Raw genomic sequence first — 21,681 nt, 5'->3', positions numbered from 1 at the left:
AAAGCCAACAGCTCTTCCACATAATAGCTCTTCAAATATTTGTAATGAGCCATACCGATGGCAAGAAGAATAAACACATCTATCTACATGTATACTCCTCACATGAATTCGATCCTGTACATCAGCTTAACCCTCCCCTCTAACCGTCCTCCAAAATAATGACATGCCTCTAAAAATGCAGGAAATGGAAATTGACACTATCCCTTGGCGTTTATCTTACCAGAGTGGAGTGAAGTGGAAAAGTCTTCTTTTATCCCAGTACTATGTCTCTGAATGTGGCCTACATCTATTGACTAATATACTGACTTTAGAGTCACATAAAATTTCTAGATTTTTCTTATAAAAATGTTCAGAGCAGGGATATTTTGTAGCTTCCACATTTCACTTTTTTAGATAGTATTTAGGAATAAGACTAGCTTTTTTAATTTGTGATTCCTATCCATATTAGTAATCCAGAAATCAGACATCTGTGTTGCTGAAATGTTCATATCCAAGTGATTGGGAGATGTGTCTATCAAGCAGTCAGTGAGTCTTAACCATGCCATGAGAAACCGTGAGCTAGATGGCATCACTCTATTCATTGGCACTATTAGGGCAGGATTATTCAACCAATTACAACTCCCACCTAATTTTTCCATCACCCACACCCTGTTTTGAAATCCTATCCACAGGATGTCATGAGTCACAGATTGCCCACTACCTTTCCTGTTCTGTTACTGAGTAACTCTGTCAATGAAACAAATGAACTTTGTTTGACACAGCTAGTTTTAACACAGCTTAATTTGTTTTGTTTCAAATAGGTTAATGCTGCCCAGCCAGCACGGCTCAGTGGTTGAACATTGACCTATGATCCAGGAAATTAGGGTTCAATTCCCAGTCAGGGCACATGCCCGAGTTGTGAGCTCAATCCCAGTAGGAGGCATGCAGGAGGCAGCTGATCAATGACTCTCATCATTGATGTTTCTATATTTCTCTTCCTCTCCCTTCCTCTCTCCGAAATCAATAAAAATATATTATAAAAACATAGGTTAGCCTGGCCAGGCATGGCTCAGCAGCTGAGCATCAACTGACCTAGGATACAGGAGATCACGGTTCGATTCCTGGTCAAGGCACATGCCCGGGTTGCGGGCTGGATCCCCAGTCGGGGGTGTGCAGGAGGCAGCTGATCAATGACTCTCATCATTGATGTTTCTATCTCTCTCTCCCCCTTTCCCTTCTTCTCTTTGAAATCAAAATGGGTTAATGCTTTCTGGTAAAACTAAAAATCAAGCCAGCCAAGGATTCTAACTACTGATGCATAATCATGGATCTTGAGTTTCAGAACCCCTGTTTCTAGCTGTTTGGATAGGACACACAACATAGCAGATAAACTTTTCTAGGCCAGAAACATACTAAAGGTTTAGTTTTATTTTAAATGAAAGGCTGTATATGTTTATGTATGGGGATTTCCATATTCATATTGCCTTTGCTAATAACACATTTGTAAAAACATATGTAGTATACTGAATTTGGTTCTCTGTGGGTTATCAATGTAGTCACATTGACTGATCTCTCATATCTAAAATTTACCTAATTAACCTAGATTTTCAGGTTGTTATATAAGGCAAATAACACCCCCTTTACAATATTTTTCTCTATGAATTACTAAGAATTCCTTCCTTGTGGTTTATCTTCCTTGACAGAACCAAGTGAACATTTCATAGTTTTATTTAGACAAATTTATCCCTCCACACTGTGTTCCATTTAAAGGCATCTAGCATAGCTATCCCCAGGTTAATTTGTGTTTCTCTTCCCTTATGAGATAAATTCTTCAACTAAGAGTTCCAAATCTTAGGATTTGATTCAAAATTTCAGTTTGGTTTTTTGACCCTACCATTCCTCAACCGCATTACTTTCCATGCCATCTTTTTTCATCTTCTATTTTCATTGGTAAAAGAGAAAACATTGGCATGCTGCTGTGTCTAAATTTTCCAGATCAAGATATTGAAAATCATAGTCTTTAGAAATGCTTCCTCAGTTTCTAGTGATACATGAGTTAGCAGAACTAGGTGACAGTCCTTGGGGTTGATAAGTTTTCATGGTCTTTCTTTTATAATCTGGGTACACCTTCCAGGGTAAAAGCAGACCCAAGTTCATATCCCTCCAGCGAAGTACCAGTGGTACCATGTACCATTTTCTCTAGTACAAATATGGTTTTTTGGAACCTACTTGTGCCTGTGTTTGTCTTTGAATTTACTCAAATCTTATTTTGAATAAAGACTTTTTATTCTTGGTTTCTTTGGGAACTTTGAATCACCTTCAGTGTAGCACATCTCTAGCTCCCGCGGTATAGGTCTTTGTCTTTTTCATTAGTACCGTAGTCCTTACCATGTTGCGGATTCTGATTTTGTTAATACTCTGCCCTCTGTTGTTCCAGTGAAACAAAATTACTCAGAGCTCAGAAATCTTGTAACTATTGCTAGTTTCTGACTTGGATGGCGTTGATGAGAATGAAATTGTAAATGACTTCCTTCTCTTCTGTTCTGGCATAGAGACACACATCCCTGAAGATGGGTAAGAATGGCTAGGTTCCTGGAAGGATCTATACTTTTCTAACTTTTAACTACACCTTGGATACTCTGTTTTGGCACAATATTGTTGGCAAAACTTCTAGTGATTCATGCCTTAGCAGGATTGGCTCAGTGGTTAGAGAGCCAGCCTGAGGACCAAAGGATTTCAGGTTTGATTCCTGGTCCAGGGCACACACCTTGGTGGCAGGTTTGATCCCAGCATCTGGCGGGCACATGCAGGAGGCAACCAATTAATGCGTCTCTCACATGCCCATGTTCCTCTCTCTCTCCCCCCTCCTCCCTCTCTTCCATTTTCTCTAAAAATCAATGAAAAAAATATCCTCAGATGAGAATTAAAAAGCAAAACAAAACAAAAACTTCTAGTGATTCAGTAATTAGTCCAAGTTAAATATATATAAAAGTAGAAAGATCTAAGTGAAAGACAATTAAGTATATTTTTAAAAGCAAAACTAAATTATGGAACCTAAGCTGAACATATATGGTGGAATACGAATATATAAAATGATTACTATGTTAGCAAAATAAATATTTTAAAATAATTATTCAACAGTATTGTGATAAACACTATAATATACTGGGAATGACAAATAATTTGCTAAGACTATAAGCAGTTGTCAAATTAGGAAAAACAAAATTTAAAACAATGTCTTGAAATAGCCTTTTTTCTGTTGCTGTTAATCCTCAACTGAGGATAGTTTTTCTATTGCTTTTCAGAGAGAATAGGAGGGAGGAGAAAGAGGGAGAGAGAAAGAGAAAGAGAGAGAGAGAGACATCGATGTGAGAGAGACACATGGACTGGTTGCCTTCTGAACGCACCCGGACCAGAAGCGGGGAGGGAGCCCACAACTGAGGTACATGCCCTTGACCAGGAATCGAACTTGCCACCCTTAGGTGCGAGGGCCGACACTGTAACCACTGAGTAACACTGGCCAGGGCTTGAAATAGACATTTTGTATCCAAAAAAAATCACATTCCTTCTTTCACTATGCAATAATATTTTTTGATAGTTTAAGGGGGTCCTCTCTTGAGAAGTGAAAATCCAAGAGAAGTTAATTCTCCTGATAAATAACATTTAATCTCACAGCAAACTGCCCATCAGTTCCCCATGGCTTCTGAGGCATTGAGTGGCTTTCAGACTGTGGAAGTTGGGAAAGGTGTTTCTGAATAATACTACAGGTGTCTATATGCAAACGTGAAGATTATTCTCAGAAATTATTTTGGCGTCAGGGCAGGAAACTAAGCCTTGTGATTGAGGCATTATTTGTTAACAATCATTCCTTTATTTGAAAAACCAAACGGAGTGCTAAGAAATGTGCAGCATTCTGTTTAGCACTTACTATTGAAGGTAGGAACTAAATCTCTTCCCAATAATTTAACTCTAAGTTAAATAGAAAGACAAGAGGAAAAAACAGAAGATGCAAGCATGAATTAGCAAGATGATGAGAAGAAATTTTAGAAGAAAAATAAATACATAGAAAGACACCAAAAAAAAGCTAAGTATATATATCATCATTTCAAAAACCATATTTTACATATTATTTTTGTTTCAGACAATGATATATATCTCTTTATTTCTCTGTCTCTCCATCTCTCTACCCATCCATCAATCAACCTATGTATATGTTTACATAATAACCTAAGGTCATTTCAATTGTTCTGATCTATGCAGTATTTTTATTCAATTAGTCACTGGCAATGACTAATTCTAACACAAATTGCCTTATTCCTTCCTCCACCCTCCCACCTACATGCTGTAGGGTTTGTTAGCAAAAAGCTGTATTAGCTTTAAACAAACCAACCCTGTCCTTTATATTTTATGCCCCACATATCATAAGGCTTTAGTGTGACTTAAAAATTCTTTTGGATTTTTTTGTGGGCTTCTGAATTTTTCCAAAAGAAAGGAAAGCTTTTAAAATTCACATAGCTACGCTTTTATACACATCTACGCTCTAAGCAGCAGAGCACTCAGTGGCTTTAAGCTGGTTTTGAAACACTGGCACTAGGATGAATGTTTCAGTTTTACAAATTACTGAGACATTGTTTAGTCATCAGTAAGTAAGAATAACAGTAATGACCCTGCCTGGGAGGGTTCTTGTGTCTGTCACCGAGTTAGCACTAAATCAAGTGCAGCTATGCTTATTAACAGAGAAATCGTAAGGACTAAGTTTTACAGTAAATATTGTAACTTTTGTCAAGCATTTTTCAGCTGAATTGGATTTATGAATCTGATTAGGATGGAAATTTGTCAGGTAGGAAAAAGAAAAAATGAAGAAACTGAGAAATGAAACGAAAAACAAATGGACACTCAGAGTGATGAAATGAGTAGCAGGAGAAAGTCCAACGTGCATACTCACGGAGCTGCCCAAGTCGAGCTTTTTCTTTTTTACCAAACAATCGTCCTATTGAAGACTTGATTCCCTTCTTCTTGGGGGCTTTGTGAAGAGAGTCTTGGCTGCTGTTGGCACTGCCAAGCCCAAGGCTCTCTGGCTCAAGGGAGGCAGCTAAACTACTGCAAAACACAAAAGAGGGCTAATGCACGTTTGGAAGCGACATCTACAAGGTACATACGCAAGACCTGCTTCCTTGATAAAGGTATGAAATGAGAAACAAGTAGGCTTCGGAGGTCAGTTTCCCCCTTTCGGCTCCCCTTTCCTCTTAAGCACACTGAAGTGTGTGTGATTCTCTCGTCCTTAGGGCCCTGAGCCTCCAAACTTTCTCTAGAAAATTTCATTTTGTTCCAAATTATTTTTTTCCTTTATTTTTTGTACAATCTCAAATCAATCAATGAACATAGAGTGGCCTTGTTAACTACATGTTAGATGACCTTCTATTACTTGGCACTTGATCCTTTATTTCTTTCTCAGAGTGCTTTTAAAATCTTAACATAATGACCTAGGATAAGAAATTTAAATATAATAACAAAGTCTAGCCGATGGTTTCACTGGATTTTCATCTAGCATTCTTTCCCTCAGTTTTGGAACCCAGTTCACTTAATTTAAAATCATCTGGTTGGACCCAGCCAGTGTGGCTAAGTGGTTGAGCATCCACCTATGAACCAGGAGGTCACGGTTGGATTCCCGGTCAGGGCACATGGTTTGGGGCTTGATCTCCAATAGGGGGTGTGCGGGAGGCAGCCAACCAATGACTCTCTCTCATCATTGATGTTTCTGTCTCTCTCTCACTCTCCCTTGTTCTCTTTGAAATCAATAAAAACATATTTAAAAAAAACATAAAAAAATAAAATCATATGGTAAGGATTCAAAAGTAACAAATTGTATACTCCATCAATCGCTGTATAATTTTTCTTATAGTCCTCAGGTATTCTTTTATGTACACGTTACACTGAAATGACTTTCAAGTAGTTGGTCTAGGTCCCATTCCTGGTCAATGTATTTGACTCTGTATTAACAGGAGAGGTCCAATAGATATTGCCATCACTCTTTTTTCCACAGCTATTAAGTTGACAGTACCATAATGAATTATTTAATTTTACTTATTCATCCTAATTAACTTGAGTTCGCATGCCCAAAACTTCAAAAGCTATTGCTTTTCATATGGGACAATATAATTCAGTCTTTTTGTGGACAGTGGAGGAAGTATGTATTTTGAAGCTGGAATAATTTTTTTTCCCCACATCCGAAATAGAAATAAACAAAAGAGAAAGAATGCCCACCAGAACAGAAAGCTCTGTTTTCAAAAATATTTGTTGTAAAACACATAGCATTTAGAGCACAGATTCTTAAAAAAAAAAAAAAAAAGAACACAGATTCTTAAAGTATTAATCATTGTTATGTTCAGTTATATCAATTATGTGTCTAGAGATGCTGCAATTGATGACAGTAAAAGGTCATACATTTAAGGTTAAATTGCATGCTTAGATTTATTTATGTCATTAATTATTATAGAGACCTGCTTACAATTTTTAGGCAGATGGAAAGGACAGTATAAAGAGTCATTATGACAGATGGGATATTTCCCAATGTAACCTTATCTTTTCCTTTAAAATTTTGTAAATGTGTTTGTTTTTTTTCCTTTCTAAGAACTTTCTGCCGGAAGAGCAGCGACAGCCAAAGGATGGTGTACCTACCAGTCTGCTGAACAGAAATGGGGCACAACCATGGACTTTTCAGACCTTAATTACTCTGACGCTCCATGACAAATTTTAGTCTTGTCCTGGAGGGAAGCAGAACACACCACCTCGGAATTTACCACTTTGGCATGCAGATTATTTTAAACTGAAGACAATCTGAGTCCAACACTCCCAGGAGGAGCTTTTTAGCTCCCTGTAACTGCCCAGAAGAAGTTAGATAGGGGGCCTAGAGCAGGAAGAGAGCTATTAAGAGGGAGAACTTTTTATATCAGAAGGACTTATCTGCATAGCATGGCAAACATTTATTTATCAAACAGGTGATCTCCTCATTTTTCTATGAACTGTCTTCCTCCCCTTTGAAGCCCCAGACCTGTAACCCCTTCTCCTTAGCTCAGGTATATATAAGCCTCAATATAAATCTGACTGTCAGGAAGTCTCATAATTTTATGGGGCTCCCATATGAATGAGTTATGTTTTTCTCCTGTTAATCTGTCTTGTGTCAATTTAATTTAGAGCAGCCAAAGAACCTAAAAGGAAAGAAGGGAAACATTTTCTGTCCATACATCCTAAAATCCCTGTAGGTTTTGTTACTATTCTTAATGTTATTCCTCTATCTTGATTCCATTTTTAAAAAAAATATATCTTTATTGATTTCAGAGAGAGGAAGGGAGAGGGAAAGAGAGAGAAACATCAATGATGAGAGAGTCACTGATCGGCTGCCTCCTGCATGCCCCCCTCTGGGGATCCAGCCCGCAACCTGGGCCTGGACCCTCACCGGGAATCGAACCGAGATCTCCTGGGTCCTAGGTTGATGCTCAACCGCTGAGCCATGCCCAGCCAGGCAATCCTGATTCCATTTTAATAAGAAATATACACCAAAAATAGAAAAGCTGTTCTTAGAAGTATTGGCTAATAACAAGACCACAAATATAAAGTTAATTTTAACACTAAAAATTTGATCACAGAATGAAAATTTGTTCTTTTCGCAAGTGATATGACTTTTTTAATTTATTTATTTCACAAGTTGAAATAAAAAAAATCACATAAAATTTGAAGCAGTCTACTGACCACACTGATAGGAAGAGGAATGTTTTCAGGGGGAGCGAACAGGCTGTCGGGAGCTGGGAGAGGCATACCTTCTGGCCTCGTTGTGGTAGGAAGAAGGGAGGGTGTGAGTCATCCTGATGGCTCTAGGGGTAGGGGGAGGGGAAGTTTCACATTTAATTGTTGCTTTATCTTCCCGACCGTCTTCTTCGACCACTGCAATCTAGAAGTAAAAAGAAACATATTCAGATGAGCTCTTTCTGAATGTCAACTGAAATTAATAAAAATGGGCAATCGTCAAAGCAAGGCTATCTGAGTAAAGCTAATACAAAAACAGAACAAAAAACCTTGGGGCATGTAGGTTTTACATATATAAACTCACATTAGTAAAGAGTGTTAATTTAATAACTCTTTAAAAGTAAGACTCTCCAGTTAAGGTAAACATAGACCCACTACAAAAAAATATTTAAGAGTTAATAAGCACCATAGACCGGTATGCTGGGACTATGAAAAAACTAGTTTGAAATCATTTTTAATATATTAGAATATAAATAATTTTTTTAAATTGGAACAAATTTTCTTAAAAAGTGCTTAGTCAGGTTATCATAACGTGGATATCTTTACAGTGGGGGATTTTTGAAGTGAGAACACGAGTTGTCAAAATATAACTTTATCAGTTTCAGTGTTTTAAATCAGCCAAGCTAAAGAAATATATTCCAGGGTGTTTACAAAATGAGCTGCAATTTATATATTTTTAAAAACTTTATTTTAAAAATGAGAATAATGAAAGGTAAAAGTATAATTCTTCAGATTGTTTCATCTCCCTACTTGTCATGAGAAAATGGACAAAAGCATACAGAAAACCCTAAGAAGATAAGACGGAAGGGACTTCTTTAAAGAACAATTTATTTCAGAACCCAGAACAATTCTGGATAGCATAAATTTTGTCAGAGATAGAGATACAGAGCTGTGTTAAAATAGGACTTTTCAACAATGAAGCTAATTATAAACATATATTTTTACAACAATGCTATAATTTTTTCATAGCATCATTGTGCATTAAAAATATCTATAGTGAGGGAAAATGTGTGATAGCAGAGCTTAAAGAAACAGTTGCAGAAGTTCTGATGCAAAAAGTTCTAAGTATAGCTCTAGCAAACATTTTAAAGCTGCATTCTCTTTTTATGTCCACACAATGTCTTGCTTGTTTCTATACTGAGCTATTATGCTAAAATGCGTTTATATATGATAAAGACCTTATTCATAGGAGAAACTTAATGAAATTGTTTGTCTGTGCTCTTGTCATCCAAGCCTCGATTACTCTTAACAGTTTAGGGAGGCATCTTAATAGAATTTTCTCTCTCCATTTCAACTAGCATAGGGTCACCAAAACAATATTTTCCAAGGACTGTTTTCAGCATGATATCAATGCTACGGAAAACCCTTTCTAAACTCACACCCCATCAAAACTCACGAGGTGTGTTTCCATACTCTTCTTAATATGTATTTATGTTTTCACAGTTCATGATCTAACCATGATTGTTTTCCACTTTGTTTCTGTTAAGCATGATACCTGCTTCTAGATTCTGCTTCTAGATTTTCTCCTGAAACTCCCTCTTGTAAAATGCCCTTCTCTCTCTGTTCTGCCAGTCAAACTATGCTGGCTTTTTAAATATCAGCTTTTTTTTTTTTTAGTATATCTTTTTATTGATTTCAGAGAGAGGAAGGGAGAGGAAGAGAGAGAGAGAAACATCAATGATTAGAGAGCCATCGTTGATCAGCTTCCTCCTGGACGCCCCTGACTGGGGTGGAGCCCACAGCCCGGGCATGTGCCCTGACCAGGGATCGAACCAAGATGCCCCTGGCTGGGCTTAAATATCAGCTTTTAAGAACACCGTATACAAACGTTTTTCTGAATAATTTGAGAGCTCACACTACATAAAACAAAACTGAAGAGAAGGGCTTTGGAATCAGAGATGGATTTGAATCCTGGTTTCTCTTATTCTACTTACTTACCTGCTCTAAGTTAGAATAAATGTCTTCATCAATAAAATGGAAGCCATGGTGCTTATTTTAATGTTTTCTTTTGAAGTGTAAATGAAATCATGCCCGTAACTCCTTACCTTGCTATGCAACCATCTTTAGCTTTCCATAACCCACCTTTCTTCCCAATGAATCATCTCTATTCTCTGAATTCCCTGAGGCTGACTTTCTGCACAGGATCTTCCTTTGTGATCTTTTCTTTCTTATACCCACTGAAATGCTACTCCGAGTTTGTTCTATGTTCCCAGAACTGGAGTACACCTTGCTTCCTATATTCAATATTTATGCTCTTGATTTCAGTCTGAACAGGAAAGCAGTGTATTCACTGTATTTGCATATTTTCTATATTCTTGATGCTCTGGCGTCTGGGGCCATGCTGATCCAGAAGCTGCCCCTCCCAGGGCTAGCTCATTCCTAGAGAAAGCAAACCACTTCCCTGGAGTGTGCCTTCCACAAGAAAATTAGCCCATCCGTGTCTAGATCTCATTCTATCTTATCTGTCTGGCTCTGACACTCCAGGAAGCAATGTTCCTCTGCCTTCATCATCACAGGCCAAGCATTAGACAATTAGAGATAGCACCTATACCCCAGAGCCTGTTTTATTCAAAACAGCCAATCCCAGTCCTTCTTATCTTACCTTTCCCACAGAGACCATGATAAAGCCTCCTGCCCACTTTCCCCTCACTCTCTCTGTCTCCTGACCCATCCCTGTGGCCCTGCAGAGCATGGTGAGCCCAGTCCTCTTGGGAAATGTAACAGGTTATCTCTTCATTGCAGTTGTCTCCTGACCTGTTGGCCTCACTATACCTGAATAATAATAAAACCTATGTTTTAAAACAAATAGCATTATTCTAGTATAGATATTAAATGATCTAATTCTTTGTAGCAACAGTGCTCTAAATATTCTGTAGGATATTTAGCCCTATAATCTAATCATTGATCCAAAAGGCATAAAAAAATTTTGTTTTTAAGGCATTTGCCCTTATGATCATATTTAAAGAATTCAATAATACTTAAATACTCTTAATATGTCTTTTTATGTTAATAAAGTATTTCAACTAGAGGGAATATAATTTTAAAGCTTAGGAAAAACAATATTCAACTAGTAATCATATAAAAGTTATTTACAGTACCTTTCTCCGGTGTTTCCTTAGATCACTCGGCTGTGATTGGCAGGGGTAAAAGCAACATAAAACAGAACTAGTTAATGATTTTCATTTACTCATGTTACAAATTTAAACAGTATTTGTACCTTTGCTTTGTTTTTTTATTCCATTTTTTCTAAATAAATGTGCTTATATTTATTTGTTAATCATTATAAAAGCACCTGTCTTGGACTTAGTTTCGAGAGGGAACTTCCTGCAAGGCTTGGGTGGGGTGTCACCTGAGTACCTGCATGAGATACGAGACATGGGCCTGGGAATATAAAGAACACATGGAGTGAGCTAGTCAGAAATAAATATGGAACTATGTTCTCCCAGTGAAATGTAGCTGGGAATGAAAAGATTACGCATAAATAATGATTCAATGCATGCATATGGAGTTTACAGACAGTGTCTTTCCCCCCTCTGTGTAGAGCCTTGGGCCTCCTGGGGGCAGATAGGCTGGTCCTGAGGGACCTCAGTCTCCCTGAATTCTAACAAATCCCCTATTCCCAAGCGCCAAAGGCTCTGCCCTCAGCATCGCGTTTCTCGGGCTGCTGTTTTCCTGTCGATGCTCTTTTACAGAATTTTTTACAAAGCAAATTCTTTATGATTCCATGAACCTTATTCACTTATCTTTATTTTTCTTATGAAGAGAAAATAATTATTGTTAAATTATTCCATTATACTTTATATTTCAGCTGTTATCAGAAAAAGGGTTGATTTACCCCATCCAGTATTCTAACTAGAAATTGCGAGCGTGTCATTTATGCTTATGTACTGGTGGTCCGGTAAAAGTCAACACACCAAGTAAAAGTAAATACAACAAAAAATAAAAATGTTTGCAAGATATATAAACATATACAACGCAAACAATTACAGTGTCTTTTCAACCTGAATTTCTGTCCCTAAAATTTCTAATGTTCCTTTGAATATTCAAACATAAATTATACCCAACAAAATTATTTTTCCTCCAATATTTTCTACATGTAAAAGAAAATATGTTTCACTATAACAGTAGTGAATCTGACGACAAAGTTTGATTATGTGATACTTTCTGAATTTCATTTCTTGTTTTTCTGAGTCACATATTGAACATTTTAAACACTTTGTACCCTCAGAAAAAGTTCTAAATAGTTAAGTACTCTAATTATAATGAGATAATCTTCACTTACCACTGATTTATTTATGACTAACTACTCAAGAAAATGCATAAATGTCCTAAAACAAAACTGGGAAATTGCTGCCATTGCTTTCGATGGCTCTTCTTACTAAAACTATTTTATAGTTTTGTATGCAAAAAATCATAACATTTTATGTTGGTGTATCGAAGCAATTATAATAAATAACTTTTATTATTTATTGTGTTCAAAGGCACCCCCACTTTACTTCATCAACTTGTCATTAATAAAAATGTGCTTAATGCTTTAAGCCATTCAGGTTTCTAATGTGCTGTTGGGATGACTACTCCTCCATTTACTTATTGTATGCCCTTGGGAAAGTTACACCTGTGTATCTTCATTGCATAACGGGATTAATAACTGTACCTATCGCATGGGGTTGTGGAAAAAGGAAAGAAGAAACAATAAAACACTCAGAAAGCCCTCTCAGTATCAACTAATGGATCACTCATCCCAGTGGCGGCTGAAGTTCCCTGGACGCATCGTACCAGGGTCATGACCCCCATCCGGTCCATCTCCCGGGCAGGACTTCGCGGGGTGAGCTTGGGCGTTGAGTGTCCGCTGGGGGGCGACGAGCTGGCCAGCGAGGAGGCTGTCACCGAGGCAGTGATGGAGGTCCCGGGGTGCACTCGCGCTAGATTCAGGCCTTCCAGGCTCACACTAGCTACTCTGTTCTCAATTTCTTCAGCGCGTAACTCTGTAGATTCTTTTTCTTCCTGAATTAGCCTGAAAGATACAGTTAAATTTTGACCCATGATACGCTCTGAATAATGCTAATAAGTCAATAAAACTCTGTAAACATTTTATATCAAATGTACTATTTTCATCTTTTTTCTCTCTCTAGAAAATATAGCTTTTAATAAATTCAAGGGACTTCCTGGCTGAAATTTAGAAAGTCATTTTTCCAAGTGATACATAATTCCTCTCCACTTTCAGTTGGACCCTCTTTCTATACTGTAACCTGCAAAAGCTCCTTGCCTGTCTAATTAATTTATGTCATTAATCCTAAGCTTATACTTGAACTCATGTGCTGATAAATGAGAGTTTTAGAAACTCAGGTTCCAACAAAGTTATTGAATCTTACCTCCAATTATATCAAAGTATAATTGATAAAATCCTCAATAAATGGTCATTCATAATTATCATTTGGACCAATAAATCTGAGTCTTTTTTTTTTAAGCATTAACACCTATTTAGACAAGTTGCCCTTAAATAAGCACCATGCAATTTAATAAGGTGGAGGTGATGGGTAGATATTTTAAAAATTAAATTGTTGCTATAAATGCTTTTGAGATGACAAAGCATTGCTCTTTTCTTTAAATAAAAATAAGCTTCAAGAATGTGTATATATTAGAAATACAAAGACCCAAAGAATAAAGAGCTCTAGCTGGGTTGCAAAGAGCTCTAATTTAAGATGAATCTATGCACATTTTACATATTGTTATAATGAAGCTGCGTACCAGCATAGTTTGTTTGAAAAGAGGGGAACAGAAACCTCCTGAGAAATTTCCTTTTAACTACAAATGGCTAATTGGGATCTCCTATGACATATACCCTTCAACTTCAAGGTTATGATCATTGCAAAGTTTTCTTTTTCCATATTTACTTTGGAAAACAGTTTGGCAATTCCTTACAAAACTATACACACCCTTACCATATGATCCAGTAATCATGTTCCTTAGTATTTCCTCAAAGGAGCTGAAAACTTATGTCTATATAAAAACCAGTATATGGATGTTTATAGCAGTTTTATTTAAAATTTCCAGAACCCTGAAGCAATCAAGATGTCCCTCCGTAGGTAAATAGATAAATAAACTGGAATATTATTCAGCACTAAAAAGAAATGAGCTATCAAGGCACAAAAAGACATGGAAGAACATTAAATGCATATGACTAAATGAAAGAAGCCAATCTGAAAAGTCTACATATTATGTGATTACAACTATATGACCCTCTGGAAAAGGCAAAATTATGGAGACAGTAAAAAGTCAGTGGTTGCCAGGGGTTGGATGGGAAGAAGGATGATTAGGTAAAGTACAGTGGATTTTAAGGCAGTGAAAATACTCTGATACCATATTGATAGATGCCATTATATATTCTTCCAAATGCACAGAATGCACATCAGCAAGAGTAAACCGTAATGTAAACTATGGGCTTTGGGGGAAAGTGTCAATCTACGCTCATCAGTTGTAACAGACATACTACTGTGGTGGAAGATGTTGATTGTGGGGAAGGATAGGCATGGATGGGGTCATGGGGAAATCTCTGTACTTCCCTTCAATTAAATTTGCTGTGAAACCTAAACTGCTCTAAAAAAATAAATAAAAATATTAAGAAGTACATTTAATCTTAATTATACTTTTTTACTTACACAAAGAATTTAAATTCTGTTACTTTGAAGTTAATTTTCCTGGGTGCATTTTAACTTGAGCCAAAGATCAGAATCCTGAAGAAAGCTTTTATCAAGTATCAGAGTATAACATCATTAATGCTTTAAACATGTGCTAATAGAAAAACTTCCTCCTCTTAAAAAAAAGAATACATTTTTCGTACATTTAAAATGATTGGTGGAAAATGACCCCAGAAATATCCGGTGATGTGGTTCTGCTATACAAAGAATTTGTAGTTATTAACTCTAGTATTCTATTCATTGTAAAGGAGAGTCAAACCTAGAGGAACAAGTTGAGTAAGAGGTAAATCAAAGTTTAAGCAAACAGGAAATCCAATGCTACCTAGACATTCAATTTATTTGGAAAAAAATAGATGGCAATCCAATGAACTTTAGAACCCTGATGTAAATGTGGGGAGCAAAGAAAATAACAACAAAATAGATTCCCTTTATTCTGTCCTAGTGTGTTGGGGAGGGATTCTCATAGGAATCAAAGAGAAGGCTGAAAGAATTAATAAAACTACAAGAGTAAATTGGGCCAATCATAGCTAACTATAGATGAACAGATTAATGAATGCCGCAGTGACAAATGAGTTTAAAGCAATCTTATCTCTCCCTTTAAGAGAAGTGGAATTTCTTTCAAAACTATACTGTGAAATAATTAAATTAATTTGTGAAAGAAGAAAAATCTTAACAAGAGATACATTCCCATTAATGTTAGCATATTACCACAGTTTATATCAAGGTGCTTACTTCTTTTAAATGTTGCTCTGTACTCAAATTTTATACATTTCTTAATGTATTACAATCAGCAACTATTTTAATCTACATTAAGAAGGGCAGTAATGTAACATATTGAAAGACAATAGTATGAATTTATTATTTGGATATCAATTTAATTAGTTTAGGTCAAGATTGTAATTGGAAATTATTATCCTAATGCAAAAACCCTAAAATTCCCTGGAGGGACATAGCATGTTATTGAGGGTGTGTGTATATTTTTTGGTGAAAACAAGTATCATTAGCTGCACAGCATTAGAAAGTGTTATTCACTTGAAAGTCATGCTTTATATAGATTTTTTCTATTTATAGTAATCAAATATTTATGAAACACTTTTTATTTATCAAAATGCTAAATTCTGGAAATAAAGCAGTTAGCAAACCCAGATATACTTATAAGTTATATATAACTCATAACCCAGTAAAGACAAAGAGCCAAAGGAGAGAAAAGTGAACTGAAGGACAGAAGAATTGAGCTGTTCATGGAGTGTAAGTATAAAGTGGGTGATGAGTTAGGGCAGAACAGTGTGGATTGAGGAGACTATTCCAGAAGAAAGGAATAGCCTCAGCAAAACAGGGACCATATGGAACATTCAAGGAGCTGGAAGTCATGTACAACAGAACATGGAGAAGGTAAGAGAATGGTGAAGTAGGTGGGGCATTGCAGACCATCAGAGAATTCTAAAGGGAAACCGAAGGGCTTTTTGACAAAGGATAGTACATAAGTACACTTGTTTTTTGAAAAGTGTGCTCTGGCTGTGGTGTCAGCTTGGACTAGCTTGGGAATCCAAAGACTACAAAGAAACCAGATAGAACTATTACTGTCATCCATATGAGAACCTACTACAATGTGCAATATGGTGATGATAGTGGAGAGCTAGGTAGATTTGAATCAAAGTAAGAGGTCAACAGATTAAAGCTAGAGTCAGAAAGGATGAATAAAGGCATGGTTCAAAATAGTAAAACTGATCATCACTTGAAAAAACAAGAATAATTTCCTGATGTTTAAAAGAAAACAAATCCACCTGACACCATAGGGGACAGTCAAATTAATGATAGAAAAAAACATAAGTTAAAATTTAAATTATCATAGTGACATTTCTCAATATTTGAAGTGTTAAGTTGTACAATTTCTATTCCATAATGTTATCTTTGGAAACCACCTATTATCTAGATATTATGTGATGATAGTACCTTTTGAAAAACCTAGTTTGAAATAATTCAGTCATAGTTAATTTCACTTCAATGTCTAAATACTTTTAAGGAGCCAGCTGCAAATTAATTTGCATGCTATTTAGTGCCTTTACTGTAGTGTTAAACGTACATTAAGAATGTATCTTGTCACCACAAATACCATTTAAATAGTAAAATTTAATTTAAAAAGTTCTTTAAAATTCATTGGAGAAGTTTTTATCTTCACTTCATTCTTTCATATTGTATCATGTCTGTATGTTTCATGTGTGTTCCTTACAAAAGCACTCTGATTTTGTATATGACATATATAGATACCCAGGGAATTTTGTGAAAATGCACATTCTGAATCAGTAGGTGTGGGGTGAAGTATGAAATTCTGCAGTTCCAGTACCCTCCCAGGTTATGCCAATGCTTCTGATCTGATGATCACGTTTTTAGTATCAAGGTCTTCTAATTTCTTGACACCATCAGTAATAATTGAACTCACCTGATTTCTTTGTTGATGGCATCCAATTGTTCCTGAAGCATCATAGCTAGAGTCTGGGCATCAGAATGACCACTTGGAGAGAGAAGATCCATTGAGCTAAAAATTGTTTCTCTATCATCATCATCAATATCAGATATTTCTGTGTCACTTTCGAAAGGGTGGCTGCTTAGCACTCCCATTTGTTGAGTTCTATTCCACTCATGGTCCCCAAGAGATTTTACCTGAATGATGAATAAACAGTTATAATATTTATCGCAGTGTACATTTGCAAAGTAATATTCTGAAAAACAAAAAAGCACACATGCTTTTACAGATTACTTGGCAAAAGCGGAACTGATTATTAACATTTTAATGTATTGGTTAAATAAAATATTTATTGGCATTTTATGTTATGGGAGGTAGTGTCTGCATACATATCAACATTTTAATCAAAATAAAAATAATAAATGAAGACATCTCCATGATTTCTAGCTCAACTCCAAATCAAAGTAACAATTACTTTAAAACATTTCTGTTTACAACACTACTCTAATCTATACTTTTGTATTATAGACTGGGACAACAAATATTATCATACAACAAATTATACAAGAATTTTCTCCCTAATAATCATTTACATAAATTTTAACTAAATATTATTTAAAAATATTGCAAAGTAATTTAATTTAATTTCTACAGCTCTGGTCACTTAAATGCCTGATTGATTTTTTTTAAGCCCAAGGCATGCCATTATACATGGCTATGTTTTAACTGATACAATAAAACCTCATGTGAACAAAAGTGTTGAGTGACTAATAGACCAGTGTTTTTCAAGCTGCAATCTCAAAGTATGACAGGTTTGGGAGAAAAAAGGAGGTCCTAGAGCTTTCTGCTGTTTTAAAAAATCATTTTTTCATTTTTGTGATGGTGTAAAATAATTTGGGGTGGGGGGACCACAAGAGATTGCCTTGAGTATTTAAGATTCGAAAACCCTGATTAGCTTTTATGTTACAAATTGTTTTGTTACCAAGTAGTACTAATTTATTTTTCATTTAAAAATGAGGAAAGAACTAGGTGGAACTTAATTTAGTCTTTGCCTGTTCATTTATCTATCCATTCAACTGAGACTGAATGCCTGCTGAGGGACTCATTTGTACATGACACGTAGGTGCCAATTAAAAATGAAAGGGTTGAAAAGAAAAGAAAGAAAAGAAAAAAGAAAAGAAAAGAAAAGGTTTGTACGAGTAAAGACAAGTAGGTTGTGTAGTATTTTGGACATATGCAGTGGTTGGGGAGAATAAACTCTAGTTAGGGCACAAAGGAACTGTATTCTCCGTATAATGCAACCGTGTACTTGGTGAACATGCATAGTTACAAACGCTGAGCTACTGAGTGACTGAAAGGCTGGCACTGCCATTGATCGTGGACACTTTCTCTACAAACACCTTCAACAGTCTCTGTATATTTTCCTCAAAGTGTTTTTAAAGTAGTAATTATAATTAAAATATTTAATTTATTTTAATCAACAGTATAAATGCCATTGCTTGGGTGCCCAAGCAAATAAGAAAATACAAAATAGTGCAATGGATAAAAGCTTGGAATTTGAAATGACACAAACATAGGCTCACATTTTGATTGTATTACTCTGCTGGCTGTGTTTGAACACTTAAATTTTCTGAGCTTCCATATTTTCATATCTGAAATTAGCATAAAAATAGACTCAATTCATAAGGTTATGTGGATAAATACATGGAAAATGTTTAGTCGAACTTCTGGCATATAGTAGTTAGTGGTTTTGTGTTAGTTATAGTTTTTAAAATATGTCATATGTCACACTTGAAACTAATAAAAATGCTAGCATTTTGAACCTACTCAGTATTAAAATTCTATCCAAAATGGAAGTTTATTTACTTAAAACCATCAGAGACTTGAAATAAAAAGTGTAACCTTTGGCTCATCTCTTCGCACACCCATGCGGCCTCTCCTTGGTCTTCTTATTACTTTAGTTGTTCTGTAGTCAGACTGGCTGTCCACGAGGGACCCAACCGAATAGCGCAATTCAGCTGAGGTGTCAAGATGAGTCCTGGAAAAAGGAAAAATATGAAATATAGCTAATCTCCAAAATTAAACTTACCAGCAAATCACTATCTACTTCTTAATTGGCAGCAAAGCATTAACGCTCGAGGAAATAAACCTCAAGAAAGAAAGCTGATGAATTGTCATGGCCCTCTGAGGTCTTTTCAGAGGCTTATGTCAGAAATTCCAGCCTCAGGTTCTTTCATGAAGGTCTAGTACATTTTCTCTTTTTAGAATATAAAAAGGCTTTCTGTTCATTACTTATTATTTTCAAATGCGCTAGTACAACAAAGCATGTTACGATTGACAACCAAAACCCAAAGGCTTAAATTCTGGCAATTCCATTTAGTTTGAACTCTTTAGTGGATCTCCCAACATATGCTATTTGTTACTGTATTTGTATTAAACATTGCTCATTAATCTAACAGAAAAAAAATATGTAAATTTTTGGGGTCCCAGAATTTTCAACATTCTATTTTTCAACTTAGAAAAATCAATGAAATACTTAAAATTAGATTGACCCAAGGTTAATAAAGTTATTTTTTAAATAAAATAGGATATACTACCAAAGTAATTTTTTAGCTTTTAATAAGACATTGATAAAAAGATATTTTGATAAGCACATTTGATGTTGAAATCTACTTAGAGATGAAACAGTTGGAATATTCTAATTGGAAAATATTGTCACACTGCCCTTCAATGAGCATGAGAATAAAGTACACTGTAATTAAAGTGTGGTAAAAGTTTCTCCAGGTACATTATGTATATAGAGATTTACAGCAAATTCTGTTTATTACTACAATAATAATGATAAGAATGGCAATGCTGTCCTACAAAATGATTTATCATCAATAGCAAATGTACTTAAAGCTCTGTTTACTCTTGAACTTGGGACTCCTGCTGCTCTATGCTTTCACCCTTAGTTCTCTTTGTGAATGAAGCATTTCCAAATATTTGGCAAGATTAAATAAAAGAGGTTAGATGAAGTCTGAGTGTTTACAACAGAAGATACTGATTTAACTGATGCAAGTCCTTGTTTTGCCAAACAGAACGTTAAAGCAAATGAACTAAGGAACCATCCTCAAGATAGAGGACAGCAATCGTTTTTTCCAGCAGGGAACTTGAACTTAATCGAGCAAACTTTTTTATTGTGGAGTAGTCATATATAAAAACTAACCAACAAGGCCATGGCCATAAATGGTACAAATCTTAGTGTTTATCTATTTGGCAGAGAGCATAAGTTTCATGAAGAAAATATACTTTCACCACCATTACATGTTCAAGGTGTTATTAAGTACTTAACAAATATCTGGTAAGATAATTAATGAAATTGATTAAAATGCATTCCAAACTAGCTCAGAACTTTCTAGGTTTTTTTTGTCTGTGGCTACTTAAGATAAATATCTCTTCGGGCATCAAAGTGGATTTTCTAAAATTATAACATCATCCTATGAGTATTTTTTTGTTTGTTTTATCTCTCAACTTTAGGTCATTTTTAAAAACATGAAACAAAACATAGATCTGGTCCCATTGACAACCTGAAGATCTTCAGTGTCCTTAAAAGGCTCTCTACACTTAAGGCTCTTCATACTTTCCAGCTTCATTTGTAGTTACTCTCTGTATTTCCCCATCTAGCTGTACTGACTTTCAATTCCTTCCATAAGTCACACTTTCACTTCCGAGTCTTTGAAAACAGTCTCTTCACACATTTACATGGTTAGTATTCTTAAAGTTCAAAGTCCCATTGTCATATTCTAGCTCCTCATATTCCTTCCAGTAAGATGGTCCACAAACTATTCCTCCTCTATTTTCCATCTGGAACATGTCCTCTTCATCACCATCTATCACCACTGAATCTCTAAGGCCACAATGTCTAGCAAGTAGAAAGTGCTTAATTGATCTTGAAATAACAAAAGACCTGAGTCAACAGCAATTGTAGAAGAGCCAATTGCTTATACTTCATCTAAAAAAGTTACTGCTCACCTCTTGCCTTTTATTCAACTCTGTGAACCAGTTCTCTGACAAGAGAAATCAAAGGTAACACTTCTATACATTTAAAATTTAGTCATTTTTCTATACATTATTTTGGGAGGTACTAGGAGGTCTAAGTTACAAGCTCATCTACAGTCACCAATTCATTTAGACAAAGAACCATCCTGAAGTTTACCCTCCTGAATCTCCTGTGAATCTTGCACATAATCTTATGAAAGAACTTCCATAGATAAACCAAATGTGAATTTTCTTAGAGCAAACCTGTAATCCATCCCTCTGCTTCTGGAAGGTTCTCCATCATCCTTTCTAATTATCTACATCCTACCTTTTTTCAGAGCTCAGCCAAATCTGGCCATCTCCAGTCACTCTGAAACTTATTTCACTTTCTTCTCAGATGAGATACTACTAGAGATATTAGTTACTGATAATTGCTAATTTTAGCTCATCTCTTCCTATGTCCTCAACTGGAAGATCAAACACAAGTTGATGATGTTCTAGTGCACCGTCTGTTTTTTCAATTGTTTCTTTCCTAATTATGTGCACTCAAAAGCATGGATGTTCAACAAATAAAGGTTATTTAATAAATATTCAGTTATCCTGTAACTTACTATAAGTTTCATCAATTTAGCTTAATACTTTCTATAAAGCTTTATACTTTTGGTGTGATTTACTGTTTACAAAACCCCTTTGCTTACTTCTCATTTTATCTGCAAA

General features: G+C 35.7%; 1 protein-coding gene across 7 annotated transcripts in view; it reads right to left on the bottom strand.

The window, feature by feature from the left end:
• PPFIA2 (PTPRF interacting protein alpha 2) overlaps window positions 1-21,681 on the bottom strand; it is a 421,038-nt gene that overhangs the window by 58,890 nt on the left and 340,467 nt on the right. For all 7 annotated transcript variants that reach the window (XM_081127256.1, XM_081127250.1, XM_081127251.1 and 4 more), the window contains 6 exons: window positions 18,847-18,982; window positions 16,921-17,141; window positions 12,559-12,796; window positions 10,881-10,910; window positions 7,797-7,927; window positions 4,925-5,079 (listed from right to left, as the gene is read on the bottom strand). In XM_081127256.1, the coding sequence (XP_080983382.1) occupies window positions 4,925-5,079; window positions 7,797-7,927; window positions 10,881-10,910; window positions 12,559-12,796; window positions 16,921-17,141; window positions 18,847-18,982 (911 nt within the window). The remainder of the gene's footprint in view (window positions 1-4,924; window positions 5,080-7,796; window positions 7,928-10,880; window positions 10,911-12,558; window positions 12,797-16,920; window positions 17,142-18,846; window positions 18,983-21,681) is intronic.

This window comes from Miniopterus schreibersii, assembly GCF_964146895.1.
Source record: "Miniopterus schreibersii genome assembly, chromosome: 2".
NCBI classification, from domain to species: Eukaryota; Metazoa; Chordata; class Mammalia; order Chiroptera; family Miniopteridae; genus Miniopterus; species Miniopterus schreibersii.
Note: the sequence above shows the minus strand (reverse complement) of the source record. Positions and strands in the feature narration are given on the sequence as shown.